We start from the raw sequence: 25,537 nt of genomic DNA, 5'->3' as shown, positions 1-25,537 counted from the left end.
CCTCACTATGGTGGTAATCCATGAGGTGAGTCTTTAAAAGGAGGAGAAATTGTCCAGGAGGAAAAGTGGACAACAGGGAACCAGCAGGGTGAAGAGAATGTGCAAAGGCAAAAGAACACAGGGTGTTCTAGGAACAGGGTACAGTTCCAGTGGCCAGAGCCCACGTGGGGCTTTGCAGGGGGATGAGGCTGCAAGCACAGCCACATGGAGGGGCTGGGGTTTCTCTTGAGTCATGTGGAGCTGCTAAAAAATTTTGAGCAGGACCATAACATGGAGTCATATTTGTATTTGGGATAGCAAGCTGTGGCAGCAAAAGGAAAACTGGAGTGGAGAGAGGAGAGAATGGAGGTAGGGAGATCAGTCAGAGGGTTGTGGTAGGAGTCCAGGGAGGAAAGGATGAGAGTGCATCAACATACTCCTAAGAAAGCCTCATTCAAAAAATACTGGTAGTCTAGATATCATGTGGAGTCTTAAGTTAGGTATTTGAATTCTTAACCCTGATAAAGAAAATCTAAAACTACAGCTTGTTACCATAATTAGCAGTTCTTGGTCATAGAGAGTTCTCAAATGATGTAAAAGAAGAATTTCAAATCTTTTAAAAGCAGATTTATTAAAATATTAATTAATCTTAGAGATTTAAGTTTCATTATTCGTCCTTAAGATAATTTCTGAAATTTTTAAAGTACCAAATGAAAATAAGGACATAAGGGAAACCAGCAGCATATATTGTGATTTTGAAAATGGGTTTTTCACCTTAGAGCTCACTCTTACATTTCACTTCCCGACCTGCTCCTTTCATACTGCCTTACATTTTACTTACTGCCCAGTTTAAAGTACACAAAAGGTGCATAAAGATTGTCTGATGAATGAAGAAGCCAAACCTGCGATCTGAAACCTGGGAGGCCTCAGTGTTCTCTGACTTCATCGAAGAGACTGCAGTGGATGCCCTGCACTGAGCTCGGGATAGGATCACTCTCCTGCCAGCTTTTTACTTTTACTTTCTGGTTGGTGATTCGAGGATAGAACACACAGTGTAAAAGTGTTTACCTTGGCCAGGCACAGTGGCTCACGTTTGTAATCCCAGCACTTTGGGATACTGAGGTGGGCGGAACACTTGAGGTCAGGAGTTCGAGATCAGCCTGGCCAACATGGTGAAACCCCATCTCTACTAAATATACAAAAGATTAGCCTGGGTGTGGTGGTGTGCACCTGTAGTCCCAGCTACTTGGGAGGCTGAGGTGGGAGAATACCTTGAACTCAGGAGAAAGAGGTTGCAGTGGGTCAAGATCATGCCACTGCACTCCAGCCTGGGCAACAGAAACCCTGTCTCAAAAAAGTGCTGTACCTCTAGGTATTTTCTGACTAGTCATGACATCTGTGCAACACCAATATTTTCCTGCTTTCAGGGTACCTTAACCATGAACAGTACCTAAAGTTAATTTAAACACACACATTATCACTACCACTACTACCTCCACTGCCTAATCAAAAATCCAGCATTCATGGAGCAGAAGTGAAAATGAAAGAGTCTATGAAGCTGTGCTGTTAGGAAATAAAAGGAAGTGTCTGGGCACATGGGCTCACGCCTATAATCCCAGCACTTTGGGAGGCCGAGGCGGGTGGATCACTTGAGTCCAGGTGTTCAAGATCAGCCTGGGCAACATGGCAAAACCCAGTCTCTAGAAAATATAGAAAAATTAGTCGGGCATGGCATGCATCTTTGGTCCCAGCTACTTGTGGGGTGAGGTGCTAGGATCACTTGAGCCTGGGAAGCGGAGGTTGCAGTGAGCCAAGACTGCACCACTGTACTCCAGCCTGGGTGACAGAACGACCCTGTTTCCATAAAAATAAGAAAAGAAAAAGAAAGAAGAAACAAAAGGAAGCACTATTCTTACTCCTCTGTAGCCAAGTCTATGTCTTTCAGAACCTTGTTTATCCAGATATAAAATACAGTTTATGTTACTTACAGTTAATTACTGCAAAGAACTGGGATGAATTTTTACCAGTTACTTTTAATAAACAATAAAAGAACAACTATAACCAATGATAAGCATATGCATATTCCATGACTAAACTGCAATCAACCCATCTGGGGTTAATGTTGTGTTAACAAAATATAGTGTAAAGAAAAGCACCATCAAAGCTAAGCGTCTACGCAAGTGTTTTAAGGGGATTTGACTTTTTATGACTTTTTATATTATATTTGAATATTGTTCTTTCTTTTTTCAGTAGTATTATTCCTGAAGACCCAAACTTTAAGAAAATTGTAAGGAGGATGTAAGTGATTTGAGTCCTTCATTTGTGTTAAATGAGAAGTTGGGACTGTTTCTTCCCACTGAAATGGGATATCATGCCAATTGCTTTGGAAAATGAATGATAAAACATATTACATTTTGTGAGATTACCTTTTTCTTCCCTTAGGAAATCTTCCGTATTTAACATAAGATGACAGAAAGGTAAAACAAGAGAACAAGGATTTTGTACAAGTTTTGTTTAACTGTATTTTACTAAGAAGTTGTTGCAAAGATTTTCTCTATGTGATTTTATTTATTTATTTTTTAGAGACAGAGTCTCTCTGTGTCACACAGGCTGGAGTACAGTGGTACAATTATAGCTCACTGCATCCTTGAATTCCCGGGTTTAAGAGATCCTCTTGCCTCAGCCGCCTCCCAAGTAACTGGGACTATAGGTACGCCCTACCACGCCTGGCTTCTATGTGATTTTAAATGTCCTATTACTGTCATTTAAAAAGTTTGTTTTAAAATATTATATTGGTCTTACTGGCCCTGTATCTGATTCTACAAGGCAATACTATTTGAATTTAATTACCTAGATTGCAATGGAACCTTTTATGACTACAAAATTATGAGTTTTCTGTGTTTATATTTTCTTAAAAAATAAGACATTCCAAGTCTGCAGCATAATAAACTATTTTGATGTGCTCTTAAAAACCATAAGAACACAGGGACATACCTTTTCAACCAGGGTGCAATTTATGTAACTAGCAAGAAGTTAACATTACCAAGTCCATTCCAACTTACTCAGCCTCAGGGTATGTAACTGAACACTCAGAAAATCCGTGCTAGCTCAAGGCATTTAGTTGCATGAGAAAATATACTTTGAATACAGTGCAGTATTTATGAATAAGATTTTCCGTGAATGTTTTCAGATGGAGAATGTGATTCTAAGTGGTCTGAAGTATAACTTTTCTCTGATAATTCCTGAATAAATGACTGCAGTTCTGGTAACATGGCAAGCAGAAGATAGCACCTCCCTCACGGGCTTACCTATAAGAAAAGTTCCATAATAGCAGAATGACAAGGTCCTTCAGCAAATCCCTGGTATGTGTACACTTTTTTTGTGCATTGAATAATTATGGTATTGTGTACCTCCATAATTATGTCTACAGCCTTAGGCATTATGTGTTTTGATTTGCTGGTATACATAAATGTAGTGATGCTGTGAGGAACTGGTCATGGAAAATTGGACATGCACAAATACAGTATGATTAAAGAAGTTAATCAAGAATTTATTGGAAGCTACACTAAGAATCAGAGCAAGGCACGACCCACTCTGGTATCATACTTAATATCATCTTTATGGTCCATAATTTTCCTGTAAGAGAAACTTGCCTCCCCATTTTCTTTACAGCCCTTCAAAAGCAGATCATCTGATTTTGACAACTATTTTGTAGCTGAGGGCTAATTACTCTTTGAGAGACATAACGTAAATGGGTACTCAATAGAAGCAGATGAAGTGAGATTTAATCCTTCAGAAGCCCAAGAGAATATTAGGAGAGTGGAGCACAATTCTGAATAGACACTATATTTTTCTTTGGTTCTTTGTCCTTTAATCAAATCAATGGAAATGAAGCTGAAGTGCCTCTCAGAGCAGGGCTGGCAGGAGTCCTTCCACAGGGCTCCCATGGTGCTGCTTCTCTCTCTGCAGTGATGCCATTGTCATGCTGCTTACAACAATGGAAAATTCATACTTTAGCTACAAAAAAGCAGATGGTTTCAAGTCCACTGTAGGGCTATCTAAAAATGCCTCAGTCTGTATTTTGGGGCTGAGGAACAACTGCATTTTGGAGCTACTGTTTTGCAGAGAAATTAGTTTCAGGCGGAATAGCTGTGTGCTAACCAACCATTTCTTTCTGAGACTGCCACTGTGTTAGGATGTAATTAACTCACAAAGACTTAGTTTCTTTTCTCTCTCTACAGTTAAGCTGTTTGATTTGAGCTCCCTGCACCTGTAGATAGGATAGGGCCTAAGTATCACAAAGGAGAAGTTTAAACAAAAAACATATTTATATATATAATATATATATTTATATATTTTATATATTTGTATTTAAATATATTTTATATATATATATTATTTTAAACTGACAAGTCCAAATAATAAGGGTATCTGGATAGTTATAAATGGACATTTGATGGCTCAAATAAGATTCCTGAAGCTAGGGATAGAAAACAACCAGGTCTTCAACCAAAAGTGAAAATCAAACCCCCTCTGCCCTCTTCTACAACGATGCTAGCTTGGTATCACTTAACCACCCTCTAACCAAGCACACAGGGCTTGACAGGCGTGTGTGGGGCAGTGGGACAAAGTGTTGATATCAGAGGCAGATCAGGAATGCCGATGCAGTTGGTTTTAGGAGAATGAGGAAAAGGAGGGGACTAGAGATAACTGCCAAGACTTGTGGCTGTTGACCATCCCAGGTGCCCACTCTGAGGGTGGCTGAACACACCGTTGCCTGCACTGCACCGGGCCAGCTGCTCTGGCACATTCTCACACTTCCTCTACCAACCCTGCAAAGCTGTTCCCATTCCAGAGTGCGCCCTGGCACTTCCGAAGCAACTGCTCATCTCCATAGGTAGGGCTGCCTTTGACATCACTTCTCGTTCACAGTCATTCTTTTTTGATCAAATGAAAGAAACAAACTCTGTATTCCCTATCTTTTTGAACAATGTGTGCTATGATCTCAAAAAAAATCTTCTCTATGGTAGAGCAATATAAGAGCCTGTACTTGGAGATAAAACAATCTCGATGTGGCTGGGCACCATGGCTCACGCCTGTAATCCCAGCACTTTGGGAGGCCGAGGCAGGAGGATCACTTGAGGTCAGGAGTTGGAGACCAGCCTGGCCAACATGGTGAAACCCCGTCTGTACTAAAACCACAAAAATTAGCCAGGCATGGTGGCACACGCCTGTAGTCCCAGCTACTAAGGAGGACAAGGCAGGAGAATCACATGAACACAGGAGGCGGAGGTTGCAGTGAGCCAAGGTTGCCCCACTTGCACTCCAGCCTGGGCAACAAAGCAAGATTCCATTTCAAAAAAAATCACAAAATACAAAAAACAATCTCTATGTGGCAGGAAACAGTTCTGCTTCTCAAAGCTCTGTCATCTTCCACTCTCTCTTCCTGTCTCTTCTCATCCTACTTTTTACTTCTCTCTGCCTGTGTCTATGGAAGAGGCCACAGGAGAGAATGGACAGAAGTTCTCTCTTCCCCAGGCTGCATTTACTTTTTGATTCTCGTTCAATTTAAGAGAGACTCCTTGTTTGCCATTGATATAGTTTGGTTATTTGTCCCCACTCAAATCTTATATTGAATTGTAATCCTGGTGGGAGGTGTCTGGATCATGGGGGTAGATTTCTCATGAATGGTTTAGCACCATCCCTAATGGCTCGGTGCTGTCCTCCTGACAGTTCATTCTCACAAGATCTGGTTGTTTAAAAGTGTGTAGCACCTCCCCCTCCCTCTCAGTCCTGCTTCTGCCATATAAGATGCCTGTTCCTGCTTCACCTTCACCCATGAGTAAAAGCTCCTTCAGGCCTCCCCAGAAGCCAACACCATGCTTCCTGTGCAGCCTGCAGAACCATGAGCCAATTAAACCTCTTTTCTTTATAAATTACCCAGTCTCAGGTATTTCCTTACAGCAATGCAAGAACAGCCTAACACAGCCATCTAGTATGTCAACATTTAAAAGTGAGTTAGTTTATGATCATCAACAGGGGAAGACCCTTTTCTTCAGAGAACAGTGACAAATTGACTGCAGGGCTGAATTCGTAACAACAGAATTTGGATTAGATCTATTTTCACCTTGCCTGCTGTTACCAGGAGAGTAGCCTGCATGTCTCGCAGGCCCCACCACAGTCAGCTGCACTAGAAGGGCTCTCTCAGGTCCATCTCTCCCTGCCTCCCCACAAGAGAAGGCAGCCTTCATGAGAGAAGTCATCCTCCACATACAGCTTCCCAGGCAGGAATTCTGGCTAAGAGCACAGACCACAAGGACCGAGACCTTTCCAAGGAAGGGTGTGAGACAAGAGCTTTGAGATTGGAAGACAGAACCACCAGAATAAAGAAAGGATGCATGAGCATCAGCAAAGATAAACAGAAGAAAAGGCAGCATAATTTGCTAAAAGGAAATAAAGAAAACAAATAATAACACAAGCACACACACAAAAAGAAGGGCGTTCAGATAAAATCAGTTCAAATAATGGCTACTCTGTGCAGTTAGTCCTTTTCCCTTTCAGAAAAACAGAAAAAAAAGATGAAAATGGGAGAGAGCAGCAAAGAGAAAAGGAATAGTGACTGACACACAGACAAGATACTATACTTGCAGCTCAATTCTATATGTTTAATATTATTAATATTATTAGAAACTCTATGTTCTGATTTATTTCAAATCAACTGCTCAGTGTATTCTGGCACGAAAAGAGTAGATTTATCTTTCAAGCTTGAGCCCCAAAAGAGATATCCAACAGGAACCTCATAATTTTTGAAGGAAGGCTACTGCTCGGTGACCTGATACCACTCTTCATTTCCAGAAATTCATTTAAAATCCAAATTAGTTTTGGCTAATTAGCCTTTCAAAAAGACCTGTTTTTGGTTAAAATACAGTGGGATAGCAAATATTTTTAAGGACTCACAGGTGTGGGAGGGATCTGAGACTGCTTCTTGCCAGAAAGCAGGTAAATTTCCAAAGAAAGTGGTTTCTTCTTTTCTGGAAGATCTCTAAGAATGGAGTATTAAAACCATCCATCTCCAAGCATGGAAATATTTTATATCCTGATGGTCCATAATTTCTTTGTTACACTCAATTAAGAATTTTGTGTTATTTATACCCACGTGCTCTGTTCATTCTGTATCTTCCTAATTGATATGGTGGAAAAGCCATAGACTTAGAGTCAATGACCTGGGCCTAACTACTTCCTCACCCTGTATGGTTGTTCCTGTCACTGTGCCCTCTTTTTTTTTTTTTTTTTTTTTTTTGAGACAGGGTCTTACTCTGTCACCCAGGCTGGAGTGCAGTGGCATGATCTTGGTTCACTGCAACCTCCGCCTCCTGGGTTCAAGAGATTCTCGTGCCTGAGCCTCCTGAGTAGCTGGGATTACAGGCATGCACCACCACACACGGCTCATTATTTTCTATTTTTAGTAGAAATGGGGTTTCACCATGCTGGCCAGGCTGGTCTTGAACTCCTGACCTCAAGTGATCTGCCCGCCTTGGCCTCCTGAAGTGCTGGGATTACAGGTGTAAGCCACTGTGCCCGGCTGTGCCCATTTTACAGAGGAAGAAACTGAGGCCGAGAGGTTTGGTAACTTGCCCAAGGTTACTTAGTAATGGTGAAAGCTGGGATTTTAAAGACATGTATACCTGATTCCAACAGCCATTTTATCAACACCAAGACATGCAAAACACCCACCCTGCTCCCGGTGGATTTTGATTATGTCCCTCAGCAAACCAAAATGCTTCACTCAAAAGCCAATGTTTTAGTACAGACTGTGAATAAAAATGACAGTTCTTATTTTTTCTTTCTTTCTTTTTTTTTTTTGAGATGTAGTCTTGCTCTGTCACCCAGACTGGAGTGCAGTGAGAGGCATGATCTCGGCTCACTGCAACCTCCACCTCCTGGGTTCAAGCAATTCTCCTGCCTCAGCCTCCCAAGTAGCTGGGATTACAGGTGCACACCACCATGTCTGGCTAATTTTTGAATTTTTAGTAGAGACAGAGTTTCACCATGTTGGCCAGGCTGCTCACGAACTCCTGACCTCAAGTGATCCACCCACCTCGGCCTCCCAAAGTGCTGGGATTACAGGCATGAGCCACCGTGCCTAGCCAAAAAATGACAATTCTTTAGTGAGTTTCCCTGATTATAATTGTTAAATCACACATCATTCTCACAGACGTGATTTGTGGACAGCTATCCTGGATAAAGTTTAAACATCCTAGACTGATGTTGTTAAAGATGGTTTCCCACAACTGACATTTTAAAAAGTGAACTCAGTCCAAGTAGTTAAAAAAAAAAAAAGTCAACCTGGATTTATTCTATCTCTAATCAAAACAATATTTCTCACATATGAAAGTAGAGGGGTTGGAGCTGTATCTTCCAGACATTTGGCAGTTCATTTTCTCTTGTGCCTGTGACTAAAACCAGACTTGCAAATTTAAAATACGCCTATCTTTTTTCAGAAATATTCAAACAAAAAGTGTCTACAAATCTACGTATACACTGCTTAGAGCAACCTGGATGAAGAATTGGGGAGAATCCTGAGATCCATTTATTTTCCTAATAACAAATAATACAAGATTCTTTCCAAACTGGTTTGGGAGAGAGATCAAACGTTTTAGTTATACCTCTTGATAACAGTTAGTTGGCAGATAGTAACTGCCTTGTAGATTCTATCTAAAAGAATAGCCATCAAAAATAAAAATACAAAACTCAAAAATTTATGGGGGAAAATTCACTTGTTCTCAACCCTATTTTTATTAATAGGAAAATACAACATTAAACAGAATTCTGAAAGGAAAAGGAAGAGAAGATGTATTTGTCAACTGAAATTCATAGTCCAGTGGCATTTTAGCAGGTCTGGTATTCTGCTTTTTGCTCTCCCACTACTTACTTGTGAGGTCTTGTTCACATAATTTTAACTCATTTGTAAATGGAATTACCAAGGACATCTGGTTAAACACCCAGAAAACATGACATAGTCAGAACCCAATACTAAATCTGATTTCATGGTTACCCTGAAAATCCACAGGATCCCCCATCCATTCCCAGCCTCTTAATCCAACCAAGTTTAGAGATTATTGTCAATCATCAACCATTCTGAGGAGGCAAGTCCATTCGGTCAATGCAATGGATCAAAAGATGAGTTATTTCAAACATCCACTCTGTGTACCTAACAATCGCCTCATTAACTTATTTATGCCAACAAAAACGCTTCTGGTGTCATTTCCAATTTCAATGGGATTTTAAAAGGAAGGTAAACTCTAATTTAGAACCCATGTGCCCAACGCTGTGCTAGGCACCTTCACATAGTGATACAGGAGTTAAGAAGAAATTACTTAGGCAGATAGGGTACAGAAGTCCTCGGTAAGGTTTTCCTTTTAATGAAAAGCAGCTCCAAATCATTTTCTAACAAAGAGCAGCCTGTAAAGTCCAGCTGCAGACACAGACAGGCAAGCTGGGAGCTTGCACGGGTGAATGCCAGAAGGAAAGAACTACCTGGGACTAGGCATATTCAAAATGGTGGCTCCATCTTCCGTTCTCTGCCAACCACATGTGTAGTAAGAAGGAGACAAGATGGCGCTGGCCAAGGGGAAAGTTTATTTGCATAATAAGATTAGGGTGGGGAGACCAGCCTTCCCCACGGCTATGTAAACGTCACACCTGATTGAACCAATCTGTGAGCCCTACCTAAATCAGACACTGTCTCCTCAAGCCGGACTACAAAGTCCGGCGCATCCACTGCCAGTTGCCCTTTTCCTCTCGGAAGTCCCCTCTCTTACTAGAGAGAGAGCTGTTTTCCTTTCTTTTTCTTTCTCTTTATTCTGCCAATTAAACCTCCACTCCTAAACTCCTCGCGTGTGTTCGTGTCCTAAATTTTGTTGGTGCAAGACGACGAACCCCAGGTATTTTACCCCACACAATGTAGCTGCTTCAATAGTGCTTTTATTTAAAGTCAAACATAAACTGCTATATTGCGACCTGACAGGTCTATTCTTTTAGGCTGTGCGAGGATTAATAAAGATAATGGACTGCTAGTGCTCTATCAATGGCAAAATTAAATAAATGTTAAATATTATATTTCAGGTCACATGGAGGTTCAATTCCATACATGTCTCACCAAGGCTCCCTCCCTCAGCTCTAAGCTTATAGTCTATGGTCTAAAGAGCCTCAAGGATGGTTCGATAACAGCAATGATATCAAAGTCCAAAGAATTGTCTTGGATGTTAAACTGGAGGTACTAAGGTGGTAAAGAATTGTAAGGAAGGCCGGGCGCAGTGGCTCACGCCTGTAATCCCAGCACTTTGGGAGGCTGAGGTAGGCGGATCACGAGGTCAGGAGTTAAAGACCGGCCTGAGCAACATGGCGAAACTCCATCTCTACTAAAAATAAAAAAATTAGATGGGGGTGGTGGCAGGCGCCTGTAATCCCAGCTACTCAGGAGGCTGAGGCAGGGGAATCGTCTGAAACTGGGAGGCAGAAGTTGCAGTGAGCCAAGACAGTGCCATTGCACTCCAGCCTGGGCGACAGGCGAGACTCTGTCTCAAAACAAAGACCAAACCAAAACAAACAAACAAAGAATTGGAAGGAAAACTTAGCCAAAGGGCTAGATCTTTATTGGTTGTTACTTATGCAGGGAGAGGTAGCTAAGAGAACATGGGACTTTAGGGCCAGAGACCTGGGTGTACAGCATGGGATTTTTCAAAGTGCTGAGGGTCTGATTTTAGACAAATCACATATCCTTCTTAGTGACCAATTTCCTTTTCTTTTTCCATTTTATTATACAAAAGTAGAGAGAATAATGAACCCCAACTTACTCATCACCTGGCTTCAACAATGATCAACTCATAGCCAAACAGTTCATCTGTCACCCAGCCTCCATTCCTGGATTGTTGATGCATTGGTTATCTATTACTGCATAACAAATTATCCCAAAACTTAGTGGCTTAGAACAAGCATTTATCATCTCACACTTCCTGTGCGTCAGGAATTTGGAAGCAGCTGGGTGGCTCTGGCTCAGAGTCTCTCACAAAGCTATAGTCAGGATGCAGGCAGGAACTGCAGTCATTCAAAGGCTTAATAAGGCTAAAGAAGGGAATGGCAATAGGTCCCTAAGCCAAAACTGGCCTACAGCCTGTTCGGTAAACAAAGTTTACTGGAACACAGTCACACTCTTTCATTTACGTATGTCTATGACTGCTTTTGCATTACAGCAGCAGAACTATTAGCTGTGATAGAGACTGGATGGCCCACGTGCCTAAAGTATTTATTATCTGGCCCTATACAGAAAGTTTGCCAACTCCTAGCCCAGAGAATCTGTTTCCAAGATCACTTGCTCCCATGGTTGTTGGCAATAAGCCATGTTCCTAGTCCTGTAGGCTTCTACACTGGCTGGCTGAGTGTCCTCACAACATGGCAGCTAGCTTCGCAAGAGGAAGAGTGATTCAAGAGGGAGAAAGCAGAAGCCATCATGTTGTTTAATGACCTGGCCTCAGAAGAAACATAACGTCATTTCTACAGTATTCTACTGATCACACAGAAAAATCAAGATACAAAGTGGGAGAGGACTCCACAAGGGCATAAATACTAGGCAGCAGGGATCACTGTAGAACATCGTAGAAGCTGACAACAACAGCTAGAGATCCATTGCTTAATCTGTAAAGTTAGGATTCCTAACAAGATAATTTCTATAGAATTTTTCAACTCTAACATTGGACAGTTATATGATGCAGAGAACTTCTGATATATTTTTGTGCTTCAATCATAGATGTATTCAATTAGTATTTGTTGCAGTTTTTTTTTTTTTTTTTTTTTTTTGAGATGGAGTCTTGCTCTGTCGCCTAGGCTGGAGTATGATCTTGGCTCAATGCAACCTCCGCCTCCCAGGTTCAAGCAATTCTCCTGCTTCAGCCTCCTCAGTAGCTGGGACTACAGCTGTGCGCCACCATGGCTGGCTAATTCTTTGTATTTTTGTAGAGACGGGGTTTCACCATGTTGGCCAGGCTGGTCTTGAACTCCTGACCTCAAACAATCCACCCGCCTCGGCCTCCCAAAGTGCTGGGATGACAGGCGTGAGCTACTGCACCCAGCTGTTGCTGAATTTTAATATTTGTATTTTCATTTTGAGTTACATATGGGTTCACTATATTACTATTTATGTTCTCATAAGCATTATTTCTTTATGAAGTGATTATTTTCCCTTAGGTAGTATTTAAAAGAGTTCTTAAATCCAAACATTTCTTGTTTTCTACATTCTATTCTTAAGAGAAAGAAACAAATGAGCAAACATGTTGTTCTTAGGGCTTTACTTTAAAAGTCTAAATTTCCTAGCCTATCAATCACTAATATATTTCAGCCCAGTTTCTCTGATCTATGTTTATTACATAATATAATATCCAGTCATATTCTTGAGATCCTATAGCATTGGAAATCAAGTAAAAAATATGCCGGGCATAGTGGCTCATGCCAGTAACCCCAACACTTTGAGAGGCTGAGGAGGGTGGATTGCTTGAGCCCAGGAGTTTGAGACCAGGCTGGGCAACATGGTGAAACTCTGTCTCTACAAAAAATACAAAAATTAGCCCTTCATAGTGGCGCACATCTGTAGTCCCAGATACTCGGGAGGCTGAGGTGTGAGGATAGCTTGAGCCCAGGAGGTGCAGGTTGCAGTTTGCAGTGAGCTATGAACATGCCACTGTACTCCAGACTGGGCAACAGAGCCAGACCCTGTCTCAAAAAAGAAAAAGAAAAACAAAAACAAAAAGCAAAAGCAAAGGAAAAAGAAAAAGAAAAGGAAAAAGAAAGGAAAGGAAAGGAATACTGTTTGTTACAGTAAACAAAAAATTTCCTATTTTAGCAGTTTACTAGTAATTAAAAACAAAGTTTTTTTTTTAAGTGTGGTTTCCTACACTTTTGGTGTAGGAAAGTATATTAAATATTTAATAATGGTTTCGTGAATCTAATACCCAACTATAACACACAGAGGATAATTTCAAAGTCAAAGGATTAGCACTTAATAGTAGAAAAAAGGCACAAAGGGATGGGGCTTTGACCTTAATGATGTTCACTTAATTAATGACTAATTCATTCAACGATTATAAATCTATATTTCTGGAGTAATCCTGCTTCCAAAAAGCTTCTTGTCTGTTAGTCATAGACCAGTATCTTTAAATTCGATGATGCCAACAGTATAATCTTTTAAAAAGAATTGGCCGGGGGCCAAGCACAGTGGCTCACACCTGTAATCCCAGCACTTTGGGAGGCCAAAATGGATGCATCACTTGAGGTCAAGAGTTTGAGACCAGCCTGGCCAACATGGCAAAACCCTGTCTCTACTAAAAATACAAAAATTAGCTGGGCATGGAGGCACACACCTGTAGTCCCAGCTACTCGGGAGGCTGAGGTGGGAGAATTGCTTGAACCCAGGAGGTGGAAGTTGCAGGGAACTGAGATTGCGCCACCACACTCCAGGGCAGATGACAGAGCAAGACTGTCTCAAAAAAAGAACTGGCCAGGGCTGGGAGCAGTGGCTCACACTTGTAATCCCAGCACTTTGGAAGGCCAATGTGGGTGAATTGCTTGAGCTCAGAAGATCTAGACCAGCCTGGGGAACATGGTGAAACCTTGTTTCTACAAAAAATAAAAATAATAATTAGCTGGGCATGGTGGTGCACACCTATGGTCCCAGCTACTTGGGGGACTGAGGCAAGAAGATCATTTGAGCCTGGGAGGTCGAGGCTGCAGTGAGCATGCATTCCACTGCATTCCAGCCTGGGTGACAAAGTGACATCCTGTTTCAAAAAATAAAGAAAAATAAAAACTGGGCATGGTGGCTCATGCCTGTAATCCCAGTACTTTAGGAGGCCCAGGTGGGCAGATCACTTGAGCCCAGGAGTTTGAAACCAGCCTGGGCAACATGGCAAGACCCTGTCTCTACTATAAATATACAGAAAAATACAAAATATTAGCTAGGTGTGGTGGCTAACACTGGTAGTTCCAGCTACTTGGTAGGCTGAGGAAGCAGGATTGTTTGAGCCTGGAAGGTCAAGGCTGTAGTGAGCTGTGATCGTGCCACTGCACTCCAGCCTGAGTGACAGAGTAAGACCATGTCTCCAAAAAAAAATTTTTATTGTGGTAAAATACATGTAACATAAAATCTCTACCTCCCTCTTCATAACTTTTTCATCTAACAGTATAATCTTTTAATTTCCTAAAATATTTAATAAAAAGTAAATAAATGGATGCATAAGCCAATCCTAGGCATTTACCTGCAAAAGAAGAGCTGCTCTCACATATGTTGACCATCATGGCAATGCAATTATTAATCTAATACAGAATATGAGATTGGAACTCTAACTTTAAAAAAGAATACATCTCTTTTCTGTTGTTGTTGTTATTGTTGTTTTTTGAGACGGAGTCTCGCTCTGTCGCCCAGGCTGGAGTGCAGTGGTGAGATCTCAGCTCATTGCAACCTCTGCCTCACGGGTTCAAACAACTCTCCTGCCTCAGCCTCCTGAGTAGCTGGGATTACAGGTGCGTGCCACCATGCCCAGCTAATTTTTGTATTTTTAGTAGAGATGGGGTTTCACCACGTTGGTCAGGCTGGTCTCAAACTCCTGACCTTGTGGTCCGCCTGCCTCAGCCTCCCAAAGTGCTGGGATTACAGGTGTGAGCCACTGCGCCCAGCCTTTTTTGTTGTTTTTAAATATAGTTTTAAGCATTCTGAAATCTCTAGAATTTATTATGAGGCAAGTTTTTTCTTTACCAATACAAATACATTTGAATGACATCTGTGAAAATGGTCCCAAGCACACAGCCATCACTTCTACAGCACAGTGACCCCAAGGCCTTTCTCTGTGGAGTGGATCTGTGCCTCCAGGCCCCCTCTTATACCACATTGCTTCCAATCTATCAATAGGGTGACTTGAAAAATGGTAAATTTTATTCCATTTCACAGCCTATTCAGTAGTTTTCATAAGAAAAAATAAATCTGTCTATGATTTGGCCATGTTTCTTACATCTACAGGGAATATTAAGATACATAAATTTTAAAGTTTGCTTAGAAAACCAATGAGATAAGTGGTTACTTACATACATTGTTTACTGAGGAAGACAACGATCAGAAGAGCTGTAGTTTTATTTTACTGTCTGGATGCCTCTGTGCACTTTAAAGAAATTTTTCTCTAGTGAAAACAGAAAATACAGGGGGAAAAAGTCTACCCATCAGTGATAAAAGGAGGATTGCTCCAGAGCCAGAATTAGTTTTCTAGCTAACAAGTACAAGTGCAAAGTACAAACTATTTTAGAATTCTTCCTTGCTTGATTTGGGGTTATTTTACAGTCTTGGGGAGCTACTCTTGTTACTGATGTCAATCACAGTCAGATTTTTTTTGGAAAAAGACAAAAAGGATTTGAGCTTTATCAAGGCAAGGTATGTGGTCCTTCTAAAGTGTCCACATACAATTCTTCAGAATGTGTTCTCTTCCCCAGTGATCCCAGAAAGGCACATGACCTGTTTCCATTTCTGCCAGAGTATCTATTTTAAGACTCTTCTTTTTTTGTCCAAGGACATCGTTTGTCCTTATTTATTTAATATATTGGCTTGTGAATTACATATGAGTCAACAAACTCAGTTTGATTAAGTGGATATTTACTCAGAGTCTATTGGGCACCAGGCCCTATGCTGGGTGAGGGGACTCAGCAGTGAGTGAGTCATCACCTGGCCCTCGGGGACCTCGCAGCTCACAAGGGAGACTGAAACAGAACAAACTATAGTGGGGCAAATGAACAGAAATGGGCACCAGGCTCCTGTTACACAATGGGAAGAAGGCTTTCTCCAGGAGGTGGGGTCTGTGAAGCTGACTGCAGAGGGCAGGTATACTGGTGGTCAGAGTTACAAAGTAGGAGTGCTTGGGAATCTTGCTAGACCCAAAAGGTGCAAAGGAGCCAGTATTTATTTGTGCATTAATCATCTTTAAAGGAGGTTATCATTTTATCAATTGGAGAGAAATTTACTGTGCAAAAAATTACCTGCAAATGGCTAACAGACCTTACCGTGGAGAGCTGTTCTGAAGAGACACTGGCACATGCAAAAGGTTTAGAACAGTGCCTGGCTCATGTTCTCACACATGTCAGCTGTTACTACCTCATTGTTATTACAGCCCAGCTGTGTTAGGTCATGCAAATAGGTGGGATTGCCACAAAGGTAGAATTCTGACTCTCCAGGCAAATCTGATGTTACAGTAACATTTTATCCTAGAATTCCTTGCTGGGTTCACCCAGCAAATGCATGAGGTGGTCCTCCTCCTCCCTTATCATCCTCATTCCCCCAACACACTGCTCCATAATGGGTCTTACTAACATTGCCTCATTCCAGCCTCATTCTGACTTTGCCCCATTTGAGTGTTGGGGGGACTCTAATACAGGAAGGTCAAGTCACTTCTCTAGCTATACAGGGCTGAAACCTCCTTTGCAAAAATCGTTAACAGTGAGAAAGTTATGACACTGAAAGGGATCTGATCTAACCAACTCCATCTTGCTTCCAACCTCTAAGCTAGCTGCCCTTGCTCATTCCTAGGCAAAAGCCAAACTAATTTTGGGAGAAACTTAGTTTATAGTTTAACTTTGAAACAAAGAACAGTCCTTTCCTGAAACAAACTCTTTTCTTGCCTGGGAGCCAGACCACCTTTATAAAACTAACAAATTAGCCACAAGACTTGCAACTTCCCCAGTTACTCCTGCAGATAAACATGTAGAATCTAAGATCAGTCTTTTAAGATGTCTTTTCCAGTTTTTGCACTTCTGAGGACTGATGGCTCCACCAGATTCACCAACCAGTCCTGTGGCCCTCACCCAGGAATTGACTCAGCTGAAGAAGACAGCTTTGACTCACTGTGATTTCACCTCTGATCCAATCAGTCAGTACTCCGCATTCCCTGGCCCCCTACCCACCAAACTATCCTTGAAAAACTCTAGTCTGACTTTTTGGGGAGACTGATTTGAGTAATAATAAAACTGCTCTCATGTTCAACCTGCTCTGCATGAATTAAAACTAGTTCTCTAGTGCAATTATCCTGTCTTGATAAATTGGCTCTATCTGGGCAGTGGGCGAAATGAACCCTTTGGGCGGTGACAGGGCTGGAAGACAAACCTTCCAGCGAAAGAAGAAAGGGAGAGGCAGGCTCAGACAGGGCACCCAAATGATAGATATACCATAAACTTTGGTACTTTTTACTGGTCCTAGACCTGACTTGGGGCCCCAGGAAGTAGACCACCACCCCTTCCTAAGGACTGTGGCTATTGGCTTTGTTAGAGGCTAATTCTTTATTTGGATTTAACATTTCATTCTGAACTAGATGTTGGCAGATTAATACGTGATTACCTATTCAATAGTCAAATACTTTAGCACCTTAATTCTAGGCTGTAAAATTTTACAGTTTCCATTAAAAATGCTTATGTATTTACTGTAACTTTTTTTTTTTTTTTAAATAGAGATGAGGTCTCGCCGTGTTGCCCAGGCTGGTCTCAAGCTATCTGTCTGCTTTGGTCTCCTAAAGTGCTAGGATTACAGACATGAGTCATTGTGCCCAGCCTGTATTTACCTTAACTTGAGAGCACAAATGGAGCGGGGGGAAGAAGTTCAGAAGTTCTTACGAAATGTTGAAAAAAACCTATTAAATTAGGTTAATATTTAACCTAACACTGAATACTTAAATATAAACCAAAAATAAAATCCTAAGCCGCTCAACTAACAAAACGGACCCCCTCCCCTGGGCCAAAAGGACCTCAGAGAAACCTGGAAAGCTGAATTCTCAGCCATGACAGAGAGGTTGGCAGGCCTCATTATACATTCTCCCTTTTGGAGTTTAGGTACAAATGACCACCACCAGTGTTAACATTAAAATAGAGATCATTAAACTGTCAAAACAGACCCTTTGTGGCAGTAAGATAACAAATTGCAACCTGGCTGCAGTACAACATCACATGACAGATAGCAGACCCCAAAGGAAATCAAATATTTTACTCCACAATATATTTCTTTGACGTATTTTGAAATGGTTCCACAATACTATCTCTTGTGGGGGAAATCTGCGTCTGTAGAGAATATCCATTAATACAGCCAGTCCTTTCCTGGATCTAGGAGAGATGAACCAAGAGTCTGATACCTCTTAAGGTCTGAAGAAACATTTACCATGTATCCCCTCTGAAGGGTGCTACCATCTACCCAACAAGAACCTTGGCTTCCACAAACCCCTTTATCTTAACTCAGGCATTTCCTTCTACTGCCTCCAGGTCTTTAGACAAAGCTTGACTCTTTCAACCAATTGCCAATTTGAATCCACCTATGCCCTGTAAGCCCATCCCTCCTCCGCCTCCACACCTTTCACATTGCATCAATGTATACCTCACATGTATTTATTTATGTCTTTCTCTGTAACTTCTGTCTCCCTAAAATGCATAATGAAGCCAAACTGTAACCTGACTGCCTTGGGCACTTTCTCAGGACCTCGAGACTGTTCCCTGGGACTATGATCACTCATATTGGCTTAGAATAAACCTCTTTAAATATCTTACAGAGTTTGGTTTTTCCATTAACATAATTTAAATACACTTAACTCTAAAAAACAAAGACATTATTTGATAAGGCCTGGCCCAGTTGGCCTGTCTAGTTAAGGGTCCTACACCTAATTTGAGGCCCCTGAGAGCTATAATTAGTAGTGTCTCCTTAAAGTCCTTCTCTTTTTCATTTAACTGATTCCTGAGGCTGTTTTCTTTCTCAAAGGCTCTAGGCAGCCAGCCCTGCTCCCTGGCTTCTGTGTGTGTTCTGGGTTCCCAGGAGGGCTGGCTGCCCAGAAGCAGGTTAAGTGGATGTTGTCCTTGTGCTCCAGGCCACGGAGTTATCAAATGGTTCCTGCATTAGAATCCTTTCTATTTTTAATTGGATCTTAAAATGACTGAAAGATGAATAAATCAATTTGAAGAGAAATAAAAGGGCATCACTAGGATGATATTTACCGTCTAGAATTCTTTGTAAAGGTTTCAGCCAAATGAAGCCTAATCATTTGAAAATGCCCTATGCAAAGTAAACTATTTTATTTTCCTCAGTTTGCCTCTCACCTTCAAGTATGTCTAATTTGCCTATATATTTAGAAACACCACATAGCTTCCTATTTGATACCAAAAAAGATCTGTTTTCAGTACATTTCCTTCCCACATTCATTTCAGCAATCCACCACCACTCCTCCTGTCACAAGCTGAGAAGAATAACTGAATCCACAGAGCATGTCTCCAAATGGGATCCAAGGACCCTGCATTAGAATCACTTGATGTGCTGGTTTAAAAAGGAGATTTCTTGGGCCTTCCCATAGACTGGGGAATCCAGTCTTTCATTTTATGAAAAAAAAATAAAAATAAAAAACTGAGGTGTGAAGAGGCCACCTGACTTGTCCACAGGTGGCACAAGGTGGCTTCAAACTTGCTTGTTCTTGGCACTCACCTGGCCATGCTTGGGAATCTATTTTTGCTGGGGGGTAGGGATTGATAAAAGTGGGGTGGAGACACAGGAGCATTTTTTTAAAAATGTAGGTCCCTGGGCGCCACCTTTGATTTAGGGAATAAGAATCTTCAGGGCATAGGGTCTAAGTACATGTGTTTTTCACAAGGGTTTACATCTAAAATGCACAGCCCTATTTAAGGACTGTCAAATTTCTCAATCATATTTTGCCCATAAAATGAGACTTGAGTTGAAAAGTAGCAATTCAGGCATAAATTAAACATAATAACTATCTATAAGTAATAATTTCTACTGATAAGCTTACTATCAATGTCTGGTCACTTAACAGTGAGACTTCACCCAAATATGTTTTCAATAAGTCAATTTCTGATCTGGTCCCACAAACTGACCAGGGTACCTGACAGAAGCTCTCTCTGCTTTTGTTACATGGGAGGAGCCCAGTGAGTTGAGGCTACTCATAGTTACAAAGCAGATAGTTAAATGTCAGATTAAAGAAAAATGAGAAACATATTCTCCATCCTAGAAATGGCACTAGTTCAGCAAGTAAACTGAAGTCATGGCCAGTTAATTTTTTTAGTTTCTGAAAAGTAGGTAACCTTTTGTACCTTCTTGGACCTCCTGGGCAGTGAGACTAAACAGGAATTGTGATGAAAATGTTTGTCTCTCCTGGTTGGGGGCATAAACTTGGGTGGCCCATGTAGCAGTGTCAACCATGCAGCAAAGCCTTGAGTCAGCAAAAGAGAGTGAGAGGCGGTTGTTAAATACAATATCTTCGGTCCAACTTTTACCCTGAACCTTTTTTTTTGAGACAGAGTCTCACTCTGTTACCCAGCCTGGAGTGCAGAGGCGTGATCTTGGCTCACTGCAACCTCCGCCTTCGAGATTCAAGCGATTCTCGTGCCTCAGCCTCCCGAGTAGCTGGGATTACAGGCATGTGCCACCATACCCAGCTAATTTTTGTATTTTTAGTAGAGATGGGGTTTCACCATGTTGGCTGGGCTGATCTCGAACTCCTGACCTCAACTGATCCACCCACCTTGGTCTCCCAAAGTGCTCGGATTACAGGCGTGAGCCACCACACCCAGCCAACCCTGAACCTTTAATTCTCAGATTGATAATTAAAAGAAAAAAATTTAGTGGAGACAGGGAGGGAGAACACTTCTTCTGGGTTTGCAAGGCCCTAAGAAGCCTGACAACACTCATCATTGCTGTCTGCCCACTTGATGGATCAGAGACATTAGAGCTGCACATGTACAAATTTAAAAATCACCTTCAGGGCAAGCTATGAATGTTCTATTAGAAAGCATTCAATAAGTATACTGAATGGAACCTATTAGACATCTGTCCCTCCAGAATCACCTTTTCTTACAAGGTGATTTTAACCAGAGAATCAGATCTATGTCCTCAGGGGAAAAAAATCTCAGAGAGATATAACATCTTTTAGATTTTTCTTCTTCTTTTTAAGTAATACAGGTTGAGCATCCCTAATCTGAAAATCTGAAATACCCCAAAATCCTGAAACTTTGTGAATGCAAAAAAAAAAAAAAAAAAAGCTCATTGAAGCATTTCAGATTTCAGATTTTCCCATTAGGAATGCTCAGCAGTAAATACAATGCAACTATTCAAAAATCTGAAAAAAAATCCAAAATCTAAAATGCTTCTGGTCCTAAGCACTTTGGATAAGGGATACTCAACTTGTATGAGATAGGATTTTGGTCAGTGTTTCATTTCTCAAAGAAGATGAGCATAAATAAAGAGCTTTGCCTCACTGTCAGGTAAAGTGTACCTGAAGATATGAGAATCTAAGAGTTGAGATGACTTGAGAGGTCATTTAGCCATATCCATAGTAAACACATATCCTTGACACCCTCAATGGCAAATATAACAGTCCTGCATTTGGAGTTTTAGGTAAATGTATTTAGTAACATGAGACATATTAATAATATGTTGAATTTGGTGGTAGTGAGGGAGGTTCATAGGGAATGAGTTATAATTTCATTCTCTCAATAAGAATCCTTTCCTTTTTAGACAAACAAGTAGTAACATGAAATCCTGAGTGATTTTTTCAAAAGCAGATCTTTTTTAAAAAGCAAATTCATAGAATTTTATGGTACAGACAGACCATAAAATTTATTGTATAGATATACCACGAAATCCTGAGTAACATGAAGCATGATTCTTCTTTGACCTGGAGTTAAGATATGTATGCACCAGCCAGGAAGTTGCCTGCCCCCATCTACAAAATGTCACCAGAAATGCGATCAATGGAGAAATCTGATTAACTAAAACTCTTCCAGAGACAAGGCTGTACATTAAGCTTTTTTTCTTACATACCTCATAAAGTTTTTAGATGCTTTATGCCCTCTCACACATTTTTAAACTGACACCTAAAATCTTTTAGTCATAAATTCAATAGCTGCAAAAATGTAGGCAGTGTGTATGTGCATGCATAAGCATAGACAGATCTTTTTTAAAAAAGCAGGTTACTGGAATTTTATTGTATAGATATACAATAATTTATTTAACCATTCTCCTATTGAGGAATTTAGTTACCTCCAGATTTTTGCTAATAAAAATGTTTCAATGACTGAATTTTGGTACTCTTTTCAGATACAACCATTACCCTAGTAAGATTTGTTTGGTGTTGCAGAGTAATTGAAATTAAATTCAACTACAATTCGAGAAAGACTGAACCAATTTACACTTCTGTCAGTTATATATAAAAGAATGTCCATTTCCCAAATCCAATGAGGACAGGCTATCATGACATAATCCAATAGAACATGCGAAATGTGGTATTTCACTGGTGTTTAAATTTATATTTCTTTAATTTTGAATGAGGTTGAGCATCTCTTCATATGTTATCCTTTCATTACTGGACTGTCATTTTTTATAGATTTGTGGAAATTATTTTTTGAATTAAAGATATTGACTTTGTTATATAAGAAAATATTTTTCCAGTTTGTCCAATTTATCTTTTGAGTTTGCTTATTTTTTGTCATACAGAAGTTTTCATTTTTCATGTATTTTACTTTATCATTTTTTTAAATGATTTTTGGGTTTTGTGTCTTGATTAGGAAGGCATTTCCCACTAAAAGATATACCCAGACTTTTAATAGACTTCTTACAGTTTACATTTTTTACGTTTAAATCTGTCAACCTTGAATTTTGTGGTGGTGGGGAGGTTCATAAGGAATGAGTTAAAATAAAATATAATAATTTTCCCAAACAGCTGTTTGCCATCAAACTGTGTAACAAATAATCCTTCTTTTTTCCATTGACATAAAATATCACTTTTACCATAAATGAAATCCCCAGTTTTACTTGGGCCCATTTATGAACTCAATGCTCTCTATTCCACTGATTTTTCCATTTCTTCCCTAATTTAAAATGTATTCAATTGTAATTATTGTACTATTCAGAATACATTTTAATATCTGACAGAGTGAGAGTCCCCATTTTTCTTCTTTATCAGAAGTTTCTTTGCTATTCTCAGATGTTTATTTTGATATATTTGAATTGGTATTGGATATTTACAAGATTAAATCTTTTGATCCCAGTAAAGTTTAAAAAAAATTGTCCTATAAGTTATCTATATTGTTTCCATAAATTACCACCTAAGTTTTTACATTTTGGTTTCTTCTGTAAATGTGAATTTTTCATCAAAAATATTTTCTAACTGATTATTTCTTGTGAAAAGAAACACGATTTCAGATAAACTTTGTAACTTGCTTCCTTACCAAATTTTTCTATTTTTAATAATTTATTTTTAGCTATATAATCCTCTAATTTTCTTTTCTTTTCTTTTTTTCTTTTTTTTTTTTTTGAGACAAGGTCTCACTCTGTCACCCAGGCGGGAGTGCAGTGGCGTGATCATGGCTCATTACAGCCTCGACCTTCTAGGCTCAAGCAATTCTCCCAGCTCAGCCTCCCAAGTAGCTGTTACTACAGGCGTGCACCACCATGCCTGGCTAATTTTTGTATTTTTTGTAGAGACGGGGTTTCACCATGTTGCCCAGGTTGGTCTTAAACTCCTGGGCTCAAGGGACCTACCCACCTCAGCCTCCCAAAGTGCTGGGATTACAAGTGTGAGCCACTGCACCCAGCCTAATCCTCTAATTTTCAAGTAATGATAATCTTGCCGCTTCTACTTGAACTTATCTCTTCCTCTTATACAACTGCTTTGGTTAGTACCTCTAGAAGAATGCTAGCTGTCAGTGGTGATGATGGATTTCCTGCCATTGCTGGGAATGCTCTGGAGTTTCATTATTGGGCATGACGCTGGGTTCCGGTTTACCCACACATGCCAAAAGTGAACTTGCCCAACCTCTAGGAATGCAGGTAACTTAGTTTTGTCACCTACTGTGTGGCAAACATGAGCACAGCTATGGCTAATGGGCCCGGGTTCATCCTCTTTTCCACATTCTTATCACAAGTCCTCTTCTGGAGTCACCCTGCCTCATCAGGGCAAGTATTGGTTTGATGTGGGGTTCTCCTGTCCGGCGCACTACCCTTGGAGCCCTCATGCTTTGATCAAAGGGTCATCTTGGGTGGGTCCTCTTCATGTTCTTTTTTTCTCCCCACTCCCCAAACATAAGAAGAAATATTCCTATGCAAAGTGGTTTGGAGGCCAAAGAAAGAGTGTGTGTCCAGGAGGTTCTGCCCAGAGCTTGTCCCTCAGATGGCAATGCCTCACTGATTCTCTCATTGCTTAAATTCTTATGCAGCACTAAAGATAACAAGTGAGAGATACTCCAGGTGTCTAGGGATCTTCTGTCTACTCCCACTCTTCTACAAGCAGAAAATCACCAAAATGGTCAACTCCAGCATGGCCTTTTTTTTTTTTGGAGTCTCTGGTAGAATGTGGAAGTCACTAAGACACAGTTTCTCCTTTCAGGGCAATTTTGCTGTTTCTACACACCTGATCTCATTCTGTCTCGCTCTCTGAAAGATATTATTCAGGATTTTATTCATTCACTTCTCCTCACTTAATGTTTCAGGAGATGGCAAAACTGGAAGCTGTGGGGAGCTGCCCCAGGTTGATTCTTAGATGTCTGTCTTGTTCTTTTGCTGAATGCTAGCTCTATTCTTTATTTAACATTGCCTGAATATTTTTGTTTCTTTAGTTTAGTTCTTTAAACCTATTTGTTGCTCATATTGTTAGGATTTTGGTTTTGTTATGTCATCCTAAACTGGAGTCCTCTGTATTCATTTAAACTGGTAACTTCAAGGCTGAAAAAAATGCTGAGGCTGATTCTTCTGAATTATTTTTCCTGTCATTTGCTAAAGCAATACATACATTTTCAGGACAGCTGCTCTTACCTGCTGCTTGAGTGCCTCCAAAGATTCAAATTCCAATCTGGCTAGTTTCATCTGGATATGCCGTGGTTTATCAGGTATGGCAAATGCAAGTATAAACTTTAAAGCCAGGAGTGCGTGCTGAAAACAAGAAAGAGTACATGTTGATGTGATACATCAGACCATATATGCAAGGAAATAAATTGATATCTAAGCAATCTAGGATCCTTTATATTAATCTTGGGTAATTTCTAAGTATTGGCCTGTGAAGTATCAAAGACCAAGCAGGCCCATGAGTTGTACTGAGGGAGTCCACCTGGTTGTGGTCCATTCAATAATTACTGACTTCGCTTAATTCTTTCTTTTTTTTTTTTTTTTTGAGACCGAGTTTCATTCTGTCGCCCAGGCTAGAGGAGTGCAGTGGCACGATCTTTGCTCACTGCAACCTCTGCCTCCCAGGTTCAAGTGATTCTCCTGCCTCAGCCTCCCGAATGCACCATCACACTCAACTAATTTTTTAGTAGAGACACGGGTTTCACCATGTTGGTCAGACTGGTCTCAAACTCCTGACCTCAGGTGATCCACCCACCTTGGCCTCCCAAAGTGCTGGGATTACAGGTGTTGAGCCACCACAACCAGCCAGCTTTATTCTTTTTAAAATCAGGTATTCCTGTAAACCGATACCATAATGGTACCCTCAATGTTTTA

At 40.5% G+C, this 25,537-nt stretch overlaps 1 protein-coding gene across 20 annotated transcripts in view; it reads right to left on the bottom strand.

The window, feature by feature from the left end:
- ANO10 (anoctamin 10) overlaps positions 1-25,537 on the bottom strand; it is a 328,446-nt gene that overhangs the window by 41,022 nt on the left and 261,887 nt on the right. For all 20 annotated transcript variants that reach the window (XM_009239147.4, XM_009239145.4, XM_063722557.1 and 17 more), the window contains one exon: positions 24,854-24,970. In XM_009239147.4, coding sequence (XP_009237422.1) covers positions 24,854-24,970 — 117 coding nt within the window. The remainder of the gene's footprint in view (positions 1-24,853; positions 24,971-25,537) is intronic.

Source organism: Pongo abelii, chromosome 2 (genome assembly GCF_028885655.2).
Source record: "Pongo abelii isolate AG06213 chromosome 2, NHGRI_mPonAbe1-v2.0_pri, whole genome shotgun sequence".
In the NCBI taxonomy this organism is placed as follows: Eukaryota; Metazoa; Chordata; class Mammalia; order Primates; family Hominidae; genus Pongo; species Pongo abelii.
Note: the sequence above shows the minus strand (reverse complement) of the source record. Positions and strands in the feature narration are given on the sequence as shown.